The following is a 19522-nucleotide window of genomic DNA, read 5'->3' on the forward strand; positions in this document are numbered from 1 at the left end:
ACAATTACTCAATTAAGCTTTGGTGCCTTTGTCTTCTAATGTAACTGTTTCTCTTAAAAAATCTAGTTTCCTCTTAAACTTGTCTTCTAAAATCATGCTAAAAAGAGAAGAAATATCACATTGACTTTAACCACTCCTCCGTGTTGGTGATATTCACTGCAGGCCAAAAGCCTGGCTCCTTGTACCCAAGGAGGCTGCAGTGGCAGGACCTAAATGCTTTGAAAGCCTAGATTTACTGAAATTGTTGGCAAAACTCCCATTGGCTTCACCCAAAATTGTACCCCATAAGTCATTGGCCTGGCAGGTCTCTAAGCAAGCACCTGAAGGTGCTCTAGCCCTTTTATTAGTGTGTCTCATAATTATGACAAGAAGTTGGTTTGTAAGGCCTTAAAGTCCAGATGCCCCAGGAGCTAAATGAAATACTGTATTAGTACCAACCATTTCTGACACCAATCTATTGAGTCATACCAGGTTAAGTATCAGTTCAGAATGTGGAAAGCTGCTAAAAAATTCACTGAATTTACCCAGAAATAGCAGGCAGAATTTAAAAATATGATCTGGTTTGGCTTGGAGATGACTTGGTACTAAGTTTCAGATTGTCTTTGGTGAACAGGATGCAAGAGCATGCAGACCCACATGGCTGCACATATTTGCTGTCCTCAAGAGGCTTAGCAGAAGCTAAGATTCCTATTGTTAAGATGGAAAGCATCTTTTTTAAGGAGAAGTTAAAAGCTTCAAAGTGAAGGAGGCAAAAGCCATCCTTCATTCCCTGTCAGCTAGTCCTTTCACCAGAGGCCGCCAGCCAACTTAGACCACTGGATTCAGGATACTCGTGTTCAGATAAACCAAAAGGGCCCCCTCCTAAATCCTATAATTCAAAGAAATAAAAACTTCTAGCTATTTAAAGGGCAAAGAATAAGTAGGCAGTTAGTATCCAATTTGCAGGGTGTTCCTCAGGGAAGAAAAGTAGGAAGCTTTTTTATCTCAGATGGTCCTTTGTCACATTGGATTAATGGTCCCTCATCCTACTAAGGGAATTTAGTTAAGAGAATTTTCATTAAATTCACCCTCACAGCTCTGTTCAAGAGTGCCTTTGAGATCAACAGGCTCAGTAAGAAATGTCAGGATATCAAGTCCCTCCTGGAAAAGAAAATCTTCAAGTATATGACTATGTACTTCTGATTCCAAAAAAGGACAGAGGGTTGCAGCCTATCATGGTGGATAGTCAGTTCAATTGCCATGTGGCAAAAGAGAATATTGTCTGCAAGGATAATCATACATTTAGGTATTGTTCTGTTTTTTGAAGAAATTGACTGGATATACACAGTTTGAATTTCGCAGACTCTTGTATGGTGAAGTGACTGACTTTCATTTATAATTAACTAAAGATACAACCTGTATATCTAAAACAAGTACAAGATGCAAGTTCTGCCAGACCTGATTCCTGAGAGGACAGAAAACAAGAGGTTTGGAATCACCTAGCTGAAGGCAGGAGATGGAAGGCTAGACAGACAACTCCAGAAAACTAAAACTACTGCCTCTTCCCTCTGATGATTCATAGGAATTTATGAAATTGGCTCATGGGTCATCCGGGGAGGAAATGGGTGTTGTCTGGCTTTTGGGTTAGCTTGTGGCTTTGTTCCGGTGATGCCTGAAGGGAGAGCCCATGAGAAGGGAGCTATGGGATGTGGGTACGGTAACAGAATCATATATATAGTAGCCCAATGTTTGTGCGTCTGTAACGCTGACGTTCACGGCCACGCCACCTGGCCATGTACATCAGCGCCCCACCCCCCCATCCCCGCACTCCATGGCGGCAAGCGGCCGCAGGGCCCCCTGGACACCCTCCCGCCACCGCTGCTTCCCTCCCCCCTTCTCCGGCCCCCCCATCCTCCCCTCCAGCCCCACAGCCCCCAATCACCCCCATCTCTGCTTCCCACCCCGTTTCTGGCCAGCCCCGCCCCCTTCCCCTCCCTACCTGGCGCCTCTCAGCTGGGAGAGGCGCAGCGTGCCACGGAGGGGGGGGAGAGTGAAGGAAGGGGGGGCGGAACACCACACAGGGGGCGGAGTTGGCCAGAAGTGGGGTGGGAAGCAGAGCTTGGGGGGGGAATTGGGGGCTGTAGAGGAGGATGGGGGGCCGGAGGAAGGGGGAGGGAAGCAGTGCTGGCGGGGGGGTGTCCAGGGGGCTGTGGGGCCGGCCAGCAGGAAGAGGGGGTGGGAAGCAGAGCTGGGGGGGAATCGGGGGCCGTGGGGCTGGATGGGAGGAGGGGGTTGGGAAGCAGACCTGGTGGGGGTGCAATCACTGGCCGCAGCTGGACCCCAAAGGGCTGCTTGCCGCAGCTTGCTCCCCTGCCGGGGCCCAGCTGAGCGCCGCTCAGGTGGGCCTGGTGGGACAGGAAGGGGAGCAGGGCGGTAATGTACATAGCCAGGGGGCGGGGCCATGTACATCACCGCCCCCCCTTCCTCCTCCCACCGTGGTGCTGAGTGGTGCGCCCCTCAGCCAGGCCGCCATGGGAGAGGGGAGAGAGGATTGGTGACATAGACAGCCCTGCCCCCTGGCCATGTACGTCACCGCCCCGCCCCTCCTCCCCTGCGGCGGCCTGGCTGGCATGCAACACTCAGCCTAGCCACCATGGAGGGAGAGGAAGGGGGCGGAGCAGTGACGTACACGGCCAGGGGGTGGGGCCGTGTATGTCACCGCCCCCCTTCCCCTCCCACTGTGGCACTCAGCTGAGTGGTGGTGCGCCCCTCAGCCGGGCCTCCGGGGGAGCCAGCTGCGCAAAGGGCCGTTTGGGCTCCCCTGCGGTGGGAGGGGAAGGAAGGGCGGTGACGTACATGGCCCCACCTCCTGGCCATGTACGTCACCGCCCCCCCCCCCCCCCGCCCGCAGCAGCCCAGCTGAACAGGCAGCACTCAGCCAAGAGCCATGGTGGGAGGGAAGGGGAAGGGGAAAGACAGAGGGGAGAGAGAGGCAGGAGGAGGAGAAGAGAAAGGGAGAGTGAGAGGCAGGAGGGGTAGAAGAGAAAGAGAGAGACGGAGAGAGAGGCAGGAGGCGGAGGAGAGCTAAGAGAGAGGGGGGTAGGCAGTAGAAGAGAGAGAGAGGAAGAGTGCTCAGGAGAGAAGACTTGAAAATCCCGTCTTATGACGGGCTAATTGGCTAGCTATAGAAGCGTAATAAGAATGTTGGAACTGCTGGAGGGAGGGTTATAATAGAGTTGCCCAACCTCCAGGATTGTCCTGGAGTCTCCAGGAATTTAAAATAAATCTTTCATTAAAGATTAGTGGTGTGACAAAACCTCCAGAAATATGGCCAACCAAAACTGGCAACTCTAGGAGTCAGCTGGAGGAGAAAGGAGATGGGGTAGCCAGATGAGGGTCTAGGAGAGCAGAGTGTTGTGCTAGTAGACTGGGGGCAGCCAGGGAGTCAGGGATCTGAGGGTACTGCTGAGGCCAGTAAGGGGGTTGTGGGCATAGTGGTGGTGGGCCAGGGAATAGGGAGGAAGAGCAGGGGTACTGGCTGAGTTGATGAGGTTTGAGGGGTTGAATGCAGCCTAGGCACCTTCTGTTCTTTCTCCCACTCACTACTAGGATGCTCCTACTACCACTCTTGGGGCTCCTGCCTATGCCTCTTGCCTCAGAGGTTCTCCCTTTCCACCCTCCCAACTTGCTTCCTCTCGGGCAAAGCAAGAGGCGACCTGCCCTTTGGGGCAGCACAGCGGCTCTAGGCCCATAGCCTGCCTGCCCCTCCCCCGGTATAAAGGTTGCTGACAGTGAAGGGAGCGCACGCAACAGGCAGGTCCTTGCACGTGCAGCTGGGCGCCTTCGCTCTCACGCCCTCTGCCTCTTCCTCCTCCCGCCGAGCCCAGTCCCAGAGCCGAGGGGCCCTTGCGCTTCCCTCTGCCACCCGCTGCCAGGGGCTGGTCTCCGACACTCCCACACCCCCACCGCCTCGGCCTCTTTCCCCGCACCCGGGCTGCCGCTGCCTCTGCCCCCAAGCTGCGGCAGCCGCCGGAGACTTCGGCCCCGGCCGCTCTGTCGCGTTCTCAGCGCAGGGGACGATGTCCAGGATGGGCGGCTTTTTGCAGGAGGCGTCTCACCAGATCGCGGCCGGCGGCTCAGCGGGTAAGTCAGACATTTTGCTCCACGCTCACTCCCGACTAGAGGATGCTGGGATTCAGCTCGCCCGCATTTCCAGACTTTGGCTAGGCGGGGGCTCAGCCGGCCCGGGGGTGCTCTGCCACGCTGGCCCTGGGCACGTGAAAAGCCACATTGCGACCCACCCACCCCATGCGTTCTGGGTACGAAAGCCTTGATCTAGTTAAATGTGCAGTCTCGTCTCCCGTCCTGGCTTTTTGTTGGCTGCTCCTCCCACTCTCTGTGCGTGTGCACTACCTAAAGGAGACGAGGTGACAGCCTGCTCTTTCGTTCCCTGCTTCAACAGTTCCCGTCTCGGCACTTCAGACCAGCCTCCTTGGCGTTGGGATCCAGGGCTCCTAATCCAGCACCTACTGGGTGTCCCCTCATTTGATTTTACAAACTTAACAGACTGGTGTAGACCTTACCCTGTGTAGTTCTACTCTCAGGGACTGTTACAGTCTACAGCAAGGGTCTGTAGGTTGCTGATAAAACACGATAGCGTTCTCTCTGAGGCCCCCAAAGCTACCGTTCTTAGTGATACAACAGTAATAATGGTGACAAATTGAAATAGCACCACCCTGCGTCTATCAGATCAATGGTCCTTCCAGTTCACTATCTCAGCTTCCCCCAGTGACTACTGCTGCTTCTGAGGGAATGAACAACACAGGGCAATTGGAGTGATCCGGCCCCTGTTCTCCAGTCCCAATTTCTGGCACACAGGATATGGGGACTCTGCTGTACTTTGGACTAAGATCACATGTCGTGTAGATTGAATATTTTATAAGGTTGTAAAGATTTAGAACTGTTTGTCTATAATGGTGCTAATGGTCCACTGTAGTCTCTTCTTAGAAGTGACTGCTGTATCCTTTCCTGGCAGAAGCATAGACTTAATTTGATACCTTTTCCATATTTGTATACTGTGATCCTCTCTAAATCTTTATTGTAGTGGTCATGCCATGCAGAAAGCAGTATTTAACTTCAGAAACTTATTTTATATAACATTTTGTTTGATATTATGATGTTACTGTGGGGCTGCACTCTCCTATCTGCCAGAGACCATGATGATACTGTTCAGTGTGATGATGTCATTCTGTCACCTGGCAGGAACTTCTGTCATCTCCTGCATTTTTATAAATATATATATATATAGAGAGAGAGAGAGAGAGAGAGACAGAGACAGACAGAGATAAATTAGATGCTGATCTAGACTGAGATTCTCAACCTTTTTCTTTCTGAGCCCTACCCCTCCTCATGCTATAAAAATTCCATGACTCACCTGTGCCATATCTTCTGAAAAATAGCTGTTTAAAAGCCAGGGCTGGCATTAGGTAGCACAACTGCTCAGGGCCTCATGCCACAGAGAGCCCCATGAAGCTAGGTTGCTCTGGCTTTGGCTTCATCCCCAGGCAGTGGGATTTGGGATTTGGCTTTCTGCCCTGACCCCCACCAAGCCCCTGATCTCTGGTTTATTTTGGCAGGTTCCCTGAAACCTGTTCAAAGCCTCATAGGGGGCCAGAGACCGGTGGTTGAAAACTGCTGATCTACAATATTATGTCACATTGTTAATAGTACTTGATGTACTGCTACATTAATAGTAAAAATGGCAGAGTGTTGAAACTGTAGCTGCTGTGTTTCAAATGGAAGCACACTACACTGCTCTTTGTACTTTGAATATCTTGTATCTTTACAATGAGATATACTGTTTCATCTCCAAGAAGAAACTAAAATAAAATCTTACATTTTTCTGAAATCAATATATTATTAAAGTAACAAAATAAACATAATAATCAATTACATTGTTTTAAAAGTGTAGCTATCACTAATTCATGAGGTTATTAAAACTATAAACTTTAAAATCACAAGTTTATTATATTCAGTTTTTGCATTTAATTCATTTTCAACAATGACAGTATTTGTAGTTTGTGATTTTTATGTAGCAGAATATTTTAAGTGTTTAGACAGCAAATAGTTTAGTGCAGTGTTTTTTATAAGGTACCCCTTTTTTTATAAGGTACCCCTTAAAAAATTATAAGTACCCCCAGTACCTACAGTTTTCAGACACACACAAATTTTTCTACCATTGCATCATATTTGTTTAAACAACTTAATCATCATAGCTAGGCGGGTGATGAAATTTTTGGATGTAAAAAGTACAAAAATAATAAAGCTCTGTAAAACTTAAAAAAAATCAGTTTTCTCCAAATTTCAGTTGTGTTGATGTACCCCCCAGACTTCTCTCAAGTACCCCTAAAGGTACTCGTACCACTGGTTGAGAACCACTGGTTTAGTGTGTGCTCACATCTAAAGAAAATATTATTTTTTAGCTAGATAATTAAAATACTTATATGATTTAAATAAAGTTTGTGTAAAATATTTTACTAGACCTAAACTTGTAGACAGTATTTCCTATGACTCAGTTTTAAGTATTTTAAGTATATGATTGAGGTACTATAAGTCTATTAGGCCCTGCTACAGTATAGAATGTAAACGTGTTTAATTTCAAATTCCAGAATAAACATGACAAATAAATAAAGCAAACAGTATAAAATAAAACCACATACACACAACAAACATCAATTAGTTTGGTATAGCAGATTTTGCCTCACAGATCATTACCCGAATCTAAGAGATTTTTCTTTTCTTCATGCTTTATTTTGTAGCTTTGTCAAGCAATTTAAAAATTAATAATTAATTGTATGATTTTAAAAAAGTAATTGTGATTGTATAATTAATCATATTTTAATAATATAAACATTTATTTAAATATTTCTGATGTTTTCTATGTTTTGAAATAATTTTATTTCAATTACCACGTAGAATATGATGTGTACAGTACTTACTATTTTTTATTGCAAATATTTGCATTGTGAAAAATAGGCATGTTAGATAACAACAAACAACAAACAGCAAAAGCTCCTTTAATGACTAGTTCAAGATACCTTTCCCTAAGATTCCTCAGAGCCACCAAATGCTTCCCTCATTTCCAGAGTTCTTTGCCCATTTCAGATCACTTTAGCTTTCCTGGTTGTTGTCCACAGGAACACTTTCTTCTTCTGCCTATTCTCTAGTAAGAGAGTAAGTATCACAAGAAGTCAGGGGTGGACAATAATTTTTGATGGGAAGGTCACTCCAAGATTTTGGGAAGTGGTGAAGGGCCACACTCTTCCATAGTGAGAGAGATGCAGCCGTGTTAGTCTGGTGTAGCTGAAACAAAAGACCAGACTATGCAGCACTTTAAAGACTAACAAGATGGTTTATTAGGTGGCCCATGAAAGCTCATCACCTAATAAACCATCTTGTTAGTCTTTAAAGTGCTTCATAGTCCTGTTTTTTGTTTATACTCTTCCATGATATTAATGGAGGAAGTACTCAGTCTGGGATGGAGGTTGGGTGCAGAAGGGAGCTTGGGATAAGGGATTGGAGGGCAGGAGAAGGTTTGGGGTCTGGGAGGGAGTTTGGGTGATAGAGGTGGTTGTAACCTGGATCAGGATACTGGGATGCAAGTTTTGGGAGGGATATGGGTTCAGGAGGGGGACAGAGGGTTTGGGCTGTGTAGGGTGGCAGTGGGTTAGGGGAGAGAGGCTGGGGTGCCATAAGCAGTCTCTGGCCAGAAGACTTACTTGAGTGACTCCCGGCTAGCAGCCCAGCATGTTTCTCAGGCAGCTTCCCTGCCTGCTCTGCCCCTGAAGAGGCTGCAGAGGCCAGGTGCATTGGTGAACAAGATCCTCAGGGAAGGGGGCATGGTGATTCATGCCAATGAGATTGGGTTGGGGGCAGGAGCAGGGTACAAAGCACCACTCTCCTCGCCCCCAGGTTCGCCACTGCCGCTTTTCTGAGCGGTATGTGGGGATATCAGGGAGGGGCACGAGGCAAGCAGGAAATCTGTCTGGGGCTCCCTGTTGCATCTGCAGGCTGGATCCAGCCCCCTGGCTGTATTTTGCATAGCACTGCAATAAGTCCTTCTCTCTATGTATGAAAGATGCTATTTCTCTTCCTAGATTGCTTTGATATTAAGCATTTGGTTCCCAAGTACAGTGAGAATAACTGTTCCTCACAACATCTGTGTTCTGGGTAAACTTGGAATAAGACTGAGCTGGAACTTGATCCCCTTTTAAAAAGCCAGCTTTGTTCTGTCATACCATATGATTGGATTATGTTGTCCAAGAATTCATATCCTGGGAAGGAGCCAAGTAATGAGAAGGAAAACAGGAGGGTTTGGCAAGTAGGCACTGGAGCACTTTGGTTAGATGGGCACATGTGGGTGCAGGTCTATACTGTGAGGGAAGTCTATCTGAAATGGAAGGTGTGACTTTTGTATGTAGTGCGTGGAGTAAAAACAGGAGAGAGACTAGGAATTATTGTTAAAAGCTGAGGGATTGTGTGCAGGTTTTACAACGAAGGGAAATCAGGACTTGGCATTTGTTACTAGAGCAGATGAAGAGTGGAAACAGTTTACATTTAGGAAAAAATCTGGTGTATAGGCTTATTAGTGGAATAAGGGGACTGCAATGCTTGTTGAGGATGGCCAGTAGAGAGGAAGGGAGAGCAGCCTGGCTAATTGCTGACAGGGGGTTAATGAAATGAAAGAATTAAAAAATGTATAATTTTAGGTCATTGCCTAAAACTGTCGGTTATAATAATGAGCAGGAGTTTAAATTGGATGGCTGTAGTTGGATCATTACATGAATTGGTAGATTTTTTTTTTTTTTAAATACAGTGACTTGAAGTACTCCTCCTCCCCTCCCCCCCATACTGTAATAGCTAAACAGTGAATCATGGCATGAAATATTATGTCTGGATTTAACAGGGAAACAGATGAGTTTTCTTTAATATTAAATAGAACATAACTAGAAAATTACAAGGATTTCATTAAAAGAAAATCCTAATGCACCTTCATCTGTGGGGCTATCATCAGTACATCCATCATGCATATAAGGGTTGCTGACTGGAGATAATTATTTGAATAGTCCAATCTACTGTATATTTAAGAGAGTTTGTCTGTCTGACTGTAGAGAGTATAGAAAATCAGGAAGGCAGAGGGAATCAGTAAGTATCTGAAGAATGAGTAGTTACAACGAAGCAGATAAGAATCAAAGTCAATTGATAGTACAGTAGACTTCTCATAATCCGGCACCTTTGGGACCCAGGGGGTGCAGGATTATCAGATATGCCAGAGTATCAGGAGGTACTCCGGTGGGGGGGCTGTGATAGGTCTGCCGAGGGAAGGGGGTTGGCGGGGAATGGCGCAGCGAGGGGCGAACCCTCCGCTGTTTTGCAGGGAGGCGGGGGAAGCCCCGCTCAGCCACCGGTGACAGTCCAGCTGGGGCTGCAAGCAGCAGCAGCGGCCCTGAGGAAGTGGCGGGGCAGAGCAGCTGAGGTGCCGCTGGGTTTGTCCCGCAGTGTCACCTCTCACCTAAGCAGCGCTGTGGGACCAACACGACAGCACCCCAACTGCTCTGCCCCACCACTTCCCCAAGTCCGCCACTGCTGAAACTGACGAGCGGCGGACTTGGGGAAGCAGCGGGGCAGAGCAGCTGGGGTGCTTGCCGGGTTGGTTCCACAGCACCACTTCTTGCCTCACCTCCTCTCCTCCACCGCTGCTTGCAGCTCCAGCTGGCTTGTAGCAGATGGCTGCGCGAGGCTTTCCCCCACCTCCCTGCAAAACGGTGGAGGGTTCGCCCCTTGCTGCGCCATTCCCTGCTGCTCCTGCCCCCCGGCTGGCCACAGTGTGGGTCCCGGAAGACCCGTCACAGGGGTATAATCCCCTTCCCCTTTCCTTTCCCGGACCGTGAGTGTGCGTGGGGCTCACAGGCGCTCCAATTGGCTGGAGCACTTCCGGGTTCCAGTTCGTGCCAGACTATCAAGAGTGCCGGACCACTGGATGCCAGACAATTGGAGTTTTACTGTATCCTTCCTGACATAGGCATCTACACAAAGAGCTGTTTGCACCTTCATTGAATGTTAGGTTGGTAGCATCCCAACCATCCTTCATCACGATTGAGTCCATTAGCATAAGAATTGAATTTGCAGATGAACTCTAATTCCAATGCTTCTCTGTGTATCTGGCTAGTAGAATTGGTTTGTGACAAGACAACTACTTGAAGATCTTTTAAACAGTGATTAGGAAGATTAAAGTGTTCCCCAACAGGTTTCTGTATGTTCCCTTTACGTGTATCTGATTTGTGTCCATTGATTCTTTCCCACAGAGACTGTCCAGTTTGTCCAATATATGTAGCAGTGGGGCATTGCTGGCATTTGATGGCATAGATCAAATTAATGGATGTGCAGTCAAATGACCTTTTGATTTGGTAGCTTATGTTGTTGGCTCCAGTAATGAATTCGTCAGTGTAGATATGTGGGCAGAGTTGACATCACGTTTGGTTGCAGGGCTGGATTCCTGGATGCTTCTGACTCCTCCAGCACATTATATACGATCTACAACCCATCTTGGAAAATGATCCTTCACTCTCAGAGGCCTTGGGAGAAAAGCCTATTCTCGCTTACAGACAACTCCCCAGTCTGAAACGAATTCTTTCCAGTAACCATGCCACAGCTCTTTGTGTAGATTCCTATGTCAGGAAGGATACTATCAATTGAGTTTGATTCTTATCTGTTTCATTTTAACTACCCAATCTTCAGATACTTATTGATTCCCTCTACTTCTCTGATTTTCTATACCCTCTGCTCCCTGTCTCCCACCTCCCTTCTTTTTTTCCTTCCCTCCCTCCTTTTCTCTCCTATTTATTTTGGGTCGGCACATCCTAAACTCAAATCTCCAGTCATCTGAAGAAGCGGGCTGTGCCCATGAAGGCTCATGATGCCATCTACATGTTTATAAAGTGCCACCAGACCATTTGTTGTTTTTTTCTGTACAGACTAACTCGGCTACCTTCTGAAGCTTCCTCCTAAATGGTAAGAACTAGGATCACCAAATTTGATATACAACTTCCTCCTATCATAACTTAAAGCAAGATAAGGGTTTGGTTGTTCCAGGAAAAATGGGATGTGCCTGGAATGGGATTGTTTTTCATAAAACCCATACAGAAAATAGATAGAATTATCAGTCATGTGACAGGGATGACACCCTCTATGTGCCCTTTAGCCCCTACCCCGGGCTTCCTGGAATCAGCCGCTGATCAGTTTCAGCAGCAGCTGACTTGGGGATGCCTGGGGTTCTTAAGTTGAATCTGTATGTAAGTCGGAACTGGCGTCCAGAATCAGCCGCTGTTGAAACTGATCAGTTTCAGCAGCGGCTGAATCTGGACGCCAGTTCCGACTTACATACAGATTCAACTTAAGAACAAACCTACAGTCCCTATCTTGTACGTAACCCGGGGACTGCCTGTATTGCCTTGTGCTGTTTCCTCACATGGCTCTGAAGAGGTGCAGGGGACAGAGGAAGGAAGAATACAACAAACTGAAGCCAGAAATGACTAATCACACCTTGACGGGGAAAAGGTGTCCCAGGGAAAACAGAGTAACTAGTTGAGCACAAAGCAACAAAGTCAGCTAATGATGCACATACTTCTTGGGGCATCTCCTTGGCCAGGATCTGTGGGTTCAGGCTCCTTCATGAGGACAGAAGGGAGCCTATGTCCCTAAAAATTTATATCTGTAATCCAACATCCATGTTAAAACATCAGAGAAAGTACTATGATTCTCCCAGGTGGGTTGGGGTTTCTTCATAAATAAGGTCTCTAATTATATTTAAGTTAATTGTTCTTTTAGAAAACATAGACAATAAGGTTGGGTATTTAGCAAAAAAAAAAAAAAATCTTGACGTTAAAGGGTTAATGTATATTTTAAAACAAACTTTATTTTTATCATTCATTTTCTGTGTTCTCCACAAGATGGCAGTATAAAACTGCCATATGGTGTTAAAACAAACATACTTAGTTATAGAAGGAACAAAAATTAGGTTATATACTTAGCCCTTCCAGATGAGAGAGAAAATTTCAATATGTCAATCTAGAAGAAAAATGTTTGAAAAATTAATGTAAAGACAGATGAAGGAAAAGTTCATATATATAATCAATAGGGCCTGAAAACACACACACACTATATAATCTGTGTGTGTATATATACATAATTTAATAAAGTTAAACATTCTGTTTTATTAGGAATTCTGAAGTCTAAGAAATGGCAGTATGTTTTCCCACCCAAAGTTGAAGATAAAAGTGACATCAATTTTTTTTCTTTTTTTATGCAAATCCCGAGTAAAGATCACATAACATAGTATAGGTTGAACCTCTCCTGTAGGGATGTTAGTGAGTAGTCAGTTACACAATTAACCAATAAGCCTGGGCTTATTGATTGATCATAATGACTACATGCAAGCCACCCTCCTTGCTGCCTCTGTATCAGCTAGGAGTCGGTGCCCATGAGGAGCGGTTTGTAAGCTGGCTCCCTTTGTATGCCAGCTCCTGCAGAACTGCCTGCCCCCACCTCTGCTGCCTCCCCAAGCAGTTTGGGGGATCTGGCTTTTACATGTTTACACAAATAAATGGTAGTTAGCATCCCTACTCTAGTCCGGAAACATGCATGGTCGAGCATGATTTTAGTTAGCTGGATGCCCATATATCATGGCTGTGGCCAACTTTCCCACTGTCCAATAAAGTTTGTTTACAGCCACCAGTCCTGGCTCTCAGTGTTCTGTTCTGCTTTTAGCTTTGATTTACTCCTAATGATTATTGTACTTGTTCTGGTTCTACTACCACATTATCGGGCATAGTGACAGTGTTGCCAGATTTGGTGGGGGTTTTTTTTGTCTCAAGTTTCAAGATATTTGGTGTTTTCCTCAACTTCTAGATTCATTATTATGTATGAATCTTAGCTTTTTTCTTTTTTAAAATAAATTTCTAATCCTCATGGTTGTGAACAAAAGCTTGAAAGTATGTACCCTAAACTTATTAAATCTCATAATTAAGTCACTTTGATCCTGGTGTGTTGGTGTCTCAATAATGCTTGGGTTGGGTTGGTAATACATTAGTGGCCTTTATTATATTTTCATAGCCGCTACTAATCTACAGGCAAAGCTTGGAATACCATTTTGGAGCTAGTGAAAACACCGATCTACAATATATTTGAGAGTGTTTGTGTGTCTGTCTTTCCATCTATGAGTTCAAGAACTTCTAAACACTAAGAAATAGGACCATCGATTTGACATATAGCTTCCTCTTATCATAATTTAAAGCAAGGGAAGGTTTAGTTATGCCAGAACAATGGGATGTGCCTAGAATGAAATTGTTTCTCATAAAACAGAAAGGGAGGGGATCTACTAGCAGGGCCAGTTATATAGTACAATGACCACAGGGGGGCATCAAGAGGCCAGAGTTGGCATCCAGGACAGAAATAACCCTGTTGAAGCAGCAAGGGGAAGGAGTAGAAAAAGGGACTCCAATTTACTATATACTTGAAAGAGTTTGAGTGTCTGTTTGTCCCCCAGTTGGGAGACATGCACCCCTTCCCCGGCAGTGCCATCTGCAATGGCATCAGCAATGGACAAGTGCTTCTCACCTGGCCCCAGGCTGCTGTGGTGACAGAGGGCTGGGGTTGTCCTCACTCCATGGGGCAGCCTGCATATTGAATCCCATGTCTCCAGCCCCGCCCCAGAACAATGAATTTAAATTAAGAAAAACAAAAGTTATTTCATTTAAGGACCCAAACCATGCCAGGTAAATCCTCTATTGTACTATAAAGGAAATAACTGTCTCATGGAGCCCTTGTGAAATACCCATCCTACTGCTTACTGAAACTTTTCCCAAGTGTCTGGTACATAAGGTACTACTTCACTATGAAATCTGACAAATACTGACACAAAAATGTGAAAAACAGAATGTGTATTTTATTAATGTGTGTATACATAAATATATATAATTTTGTTAATAGTGCTAATTACTAATTTATTACATGTGGAAATGAGAATATGTAAAATACACAAAACTTCAACTGGGTAGATATGAGTTAGTGTTGGTATAATTTAGTCTCTGATAGCATGCTTTGGGTACTACAAGGTCCTCTAAAAGCTATGCTAGGTACCCTGATTACATCTGCCATTTGATACAATCCCCAACCAAAGAGGTGACACAAAGACAGGGGAGGGAAATAGTGCAAGTTAAAGTAGCCGTGGCAGGGTGTTAATTTGTACAGAGATGGGTTTTAAAAGGATTACTAGAGGAACCTAGCTACTTTTCATTGTTCTAATTCCTCTTCCCCACTCCATCCCCCAATTGGGTGATGGGAGCTTTGTGGGATTGGGGAATATGCTGAAGAGGTGATCATCCCCTCCCCCTTATCCTTGCTCATGGGCAGGAGCAGGGCTGCTAGTGAGCGAAGAACAAATGGCAACTTCAACTCGTACCTGTTTTTAAAATGATAATTTCTCTAAGTTGGGATGTAAATGGGGATATAAGATGGTGCTTCATTGAGACAACCTGCACAATATTTTGTTTGTGAATAGTTAGGATAACGTACATTCTCATCTCTCTCCCACACCAAACTGCACCTGCATCTTCATATTTCTTTCATAGGAAGAAAATGGAGCAGGATAACTAGCAGTTTAGCATACATACTTAAATTTCATATCTTCATTTCTCAGTAATTCCTAATAAAAATAATTTATTAGAGCTCTTCATAGTGTTGACAAAGGAGATATATATTTCCTTCATGCAGTAGCAGTTGCCCAAAGGGAAGGAAAATTCAGTGGAAAGTGGGTAGCTGGGCCAGTATGGAGTATTTGTGATAAATTTGAGAAACATTAAATTGTCTCTTTGAGTAGTTTTTCACAATATATCTATAAAGGAGAAGAAAACAGTGGTATTTGTGAGGAGGCAGGCAAAAAGTCTGTTTTTCCCAAATATTAAACATTGAATATTGCTAAAGATCAGAGTAAATGGAAAGAACTGTCTTTAGGGTATGAAACGATTTTACCATAACATCAATATGTTTAAATTAGTTCAGATTTTTCTTATTAGAATAAATGTTTCCTCTTTAAAATGCACGATAATCATAATCAAGACTAAATTTGTTCTGTTATTTATTTTCAGAATGATTGTACATGTTTAGCAGACGTTTGATTTAAATCCCTAGGGATATATTGGAGACAGATGTTTAGATTACCTCATGTTTAAAAGTAATGTATTTGTACAGCAGAATAAATTTAGCTTCAAATCTTTCCTTATATGTTTAGTGTGTTGGGATGCAAAAAGCGATCAATAATTTTATATTGGAAAGATACTACTATATTTAAAAGGGAGGTGGTATTCCCCTCTCCCCCTACCCCTCACCTCCACCCACCCACACAGACATCTATATACTACAGAAGGTCTGATTATGAAACAACTTGTTTACAAATGAAAATATTGTTTCTGGCTGAAGGGCCAAATGGGAAACAGATTTTTAAAGTTCCATGAATTTAAATGCAAATTTACCATGTCATTTATACTTTCCCTAAAAAACTAGTAAAAGCTTGAAACAGGATTTAAAGTATAATATCACTTGAAGACTGCTTTGTAAATTTTAATGGGAACAAATATTTTATCATTTGCTCTCCTTGAACAATATCTGTCTGGCTACCATCGAGATAATGGTAGGTTAGCATGATCTACATGGGAGGCAGTTCAGTGGCCCATAATAAAATCTTAATTACTTTTTGTTGAAATACTTATCAAAATTGACCTTTTGAAATGTATGGATGTGTATAATTGACAGATAAAATAGTAATCTTCAAAAGATTGAAGTGACAAACTGCTTGCATTAGGCAATACTTTACCTTTAATGTGTTTTGTTAGATAACCAGAAGTTATTCAATAAATGGTATTCAGCCATTTGTAGTTGTAACTAAAGTCCTGTAGTGATAGCTATATAGCTTTCCCTGTCACTACTAACTGTAAAATGTCATTAATATTTTACTGGAATAATAAAACCATTCTGTTTTTTTCTCTTGAAGCTAAAATAAAAGATTACCCTAAAACATTAGTCATGTTTACAATTGTTGGGCCTAAATCCTTCTTTCACTTAAAGGCATATTAAGGTTTAAACCAGCATAAAAGCTGTTGCACAAAGGACAAAAAATCAAACATCCAGAGCAGATGGAAGTTTCACCCTATATACATCATGTTTCTGTGGCTCCAGGTGTATGAAATATAGGTGTATCAAATATGGCCAGTAGGTTCCTCCAGACTGCATGGATCCACTTGTGTACCTACTATAGTTCCTGTGAGCAAAGAGGTTTTGCTCAAGCTTGTCCTGTGGGAATCAAGAATTGTGTCTTTAGATGCTGATGCTTGCTGAAAAACATTGGCAAACATTCTGTTTGTATAAAAGTTTACTAAGATTTACCCTAATTTCTTATTTATAACTTTGCATGGAAATCAGGATTCATAGTGTCCTAAGGATTCATCTGTTCCTGCTTTTCTCACAAAAAGCATAGAGCCAGATCCAAAGAATGTGTAAATTTGAATCTCATATTAGTAAATATAAGATAGTTTAAGGTGCACATCTTGATTTTAAAAAAGGTATAAATAATACCAATTTAGAGTCTCCTCTGAATTAGTTCCATAATTTTTGCTGACATCTATTTTCTAGAAACTAGAAGATATAACTATACAAATATAATTTCAGGTGAGGAATAAATATCAGGAGCACACAAACGCTACACAAAATTTACTGTTTTATTTTTATGGAAATATATCAGAAGTAAAATGACAAAGTTAAAATAATTCTGCTGAAACATACTTTTTAATTATCTTCCAAAGTCTTCAGAAAAACATTCATAACTTTAAGTAACAGCCAAGCTTTCAAAAATATACAATAAAAATAATTTACATGTCACTTTAAGAATTATTGTTACCATGGTGAATAACCTTCAATACAGAGAAATTAGATAACATTGACAACCAAATTTGGAGAATCAGTCTCTAAATAGTAACATCCAGATGCTGTCAGATTTAGATCATTTCTGAATGTAACAGTATAGAAAAATATTGATAATTTGCTATGACTTTTTACATTAGACTGCTCATTGTTTTGCTGTAGTTTATCAAAAGTTGTTGATGTTAATGGATGAAATTGTTTTTTTCCCCACTCAACTTTTTTTCAGGGGTTGTGAAAACTATTTATTACTGGGGGAGAGAGAGAGAGAGAGAGAGAGGGAACCCCAACCTAGAACACTGCACTAAAATTGTGGTGTCAAGTCAAGCATTCAGAAGTTAGCAAATGCCGAATTGAAGATGTTCTCTCTTTAATTCTACCCTCTTGAACATATGTATTATGATACAGTCTTTAATTACATCTTCACAGTCTCGTCCTTCCACAGAACACTTTGGTGCACAGGCTGGACCATGCTGACTAAATGGCTACCTAGTCATTAATTCTTTTGTTCCTGGTCTACACTAGAACCTTAGTCTGAAATAATGCCCCCACGTTCGAATTTGTAAGTGGTGCATCTACACTACAGGTATGTCTACACTACAGGATAAGGTCGAATTAGGACATGCAACTTCAACTATGTTAATTGTGTAGCTGAAGTCGAAGTACCTTAATTTGACTTTTGGCGCTGTCCACATTGCAGGAAGTTAAAGGAAGAACACTTTCCCTTTGACTTCCCTTACTCCTCATGAAAGCAGGACTACTGGCATTGACCGGAGTGCCCCTCTCAGTTCCAATTAGCTGTCTTAAGTACACCTGCTAATTCAAACACTGGAAGATTGACAGCAGCAGCTTGGGTCTTTTCTGTAGTGTAGATATACCCTACCAAGCCTGTTATCCCAGAATAAGGTGCTGTGGAATTCTAATTCTGTACTCCTGCTTTTCATCAGGAATAATGCTAACTCCAAACTTGTAAATCCAAAATAAAGTTAGTGGATGCTCTGGAGCCATTAATTCAAACTAATTGGCCTCTGGGTGGCTTCCCACAGCTCCCCAGAGTGCTTCCTGAGGTAGCACATCCTCATTAATGGAGCCTGCTTTGGACTACGTTTGATTCTTCCCTGTAGTGAGGACATTCAACTCTGAATTTATAAAATTGGGAGTTCAGAAGTCGAATTTAGTATATGTGAAATAATCTCCTAGTATAGACATGGTCTTATTCTAGTCATTCATTGATTATTTAGCCCTGTATCATCTTTACTGCATACCATTAAAACCCCACAATGAACAAAGATCATTAACTTTTGTGTGTACTTTTCTATTGTGCTTAGGGTTGCCAAACCTCCAGGGATGTTTTGAAATAGGCTTTATAATGTCAAAACAAGGTATTTTGAGGTAAGGATGCTCTTTAGATGCACCCACATTGACTAAATAACAGTGACTAAATGTGGGTGCCTAAATTCACTCAACAGACTAGGGGGAGTTAGGCAGGGGAGTGTATATCTCACATAATACATGTCTAACTCCCCTTATTTCAAAATAACAAGCAGAGTATCCACACTACCAAGCCTGTTATTTATAAATAAGGGACTTATTATTTCTAAATAATAACTTCTGCTTGTGAAGAGGCATAAGCTTATTTCAAAATAGTTATTTGAGGAGTTATTATTTCAAAATAACCTGGTAGTGTAGACATAGCCCTAGAGGGGCTAATCCAATAGAAATTCTCATAGGCTGTTTAGCAGATCATGTCCCTTTCAAGATCTGTCAGGAGAGTATTAACCTGAGCTCCCTTAATTTTTAGCTTAGTGGTTAAAACACTCTCTTTGGCTGGGAGAGATCAAGGTTCAATTTCCCACTGCTCCCAGATGGGGAGAAAGATGTGTGTAAGACTCTTGTTCAAATCCTTTCAGGTGAGTGCTCTCATAACTATGAACGTTCTGATCTGAGGCTATGGGTTACTCTGTTCTGAGTCTACCCCTCTGCTTTTTCTAAAATGTTGAATTTTTTAAAAAAGAGATTGAAAATTACTGATTTTCTTTTCCTCCCTCTTCCTGTTCATCCTCCCCCTGCTCCCCTCTTCTTAGCTCATTATCATGGTTGGAACAACTCCATACCTACCCAGATAATGGGGAAACTTAGCTGCAATAACAGACCAACCACTGTAGGGGAAAGAGATCCATACTCTGCTAGTGGGTTTCACAGCTGGACAGCAGAGGAATGTTGAGATTCTATTATTCCTGGATTCTGATCCAAATTCTGGACGGGAGTATGCACTAATAAATACAGATGCTTCTGTCCCTTTTTCTCCCTGTTTCCATTTTCTCAGCTTCCATTTCCCTCCCTACTCTGAACATGTAAATTTCTCTGTCTGCTGCTGCAATGGAGGGACAAAATAATTTACAATTGACTATATTATCCATGGCGTGAAGCTATATTTCAAAAGCAATGTAATTAAAATAAAAACATTCTACATTAAATTCCCTTCTTTGAATCTGTAACCGGGTCCATTGTTCAG

General features: G+C 43.1%; 1 protein-coding gene across 2 annotated transcripts in view; it reads left to right on the forward strand.

Annotated features, from left to right (window-relative positions):
• Nucleotides 1–3153: 3153 nt before the first annotated feature.
• Nucleotides 3154–19522, forward strand: part of SLC25A21 (solute carrier family 25 member 21) — a 382587-nt gene continuing 366218 nt past the window's right edge. The window contains exon 1 of one of the 2 annotated variants that reach the window (XM_006117703.4): nt 3154–4122. Coding sequence is in view for 1 of the 2 variants with exons in the window: in XM_006117702.4 (XP_006117764.2) it covers nt 4059–4122 (64 nt within the window). In the remaining variant the exon portion in view is untranslated. The remainder of the gene's footprint in view (nt 4123–19522) is intronic. The other variant, XM_006117702.4, reaches the window with a different exon arrangement.

Source organism: Pelodiscus sinensis, chromosome 4 (assembly GCF_049634645.1).
Source record: "Pelodiscus sinensis isolate JC-2024 chromosome 4, ASM4963464v1, whole genome shotgun sequence".
In the NCBI taxonomy this organism is placed as follows: Eukaryota; Metazoa; Chordata; order Testudines; family Trionychidae; genus Pelodiscus; species Pelodiscus sinensis.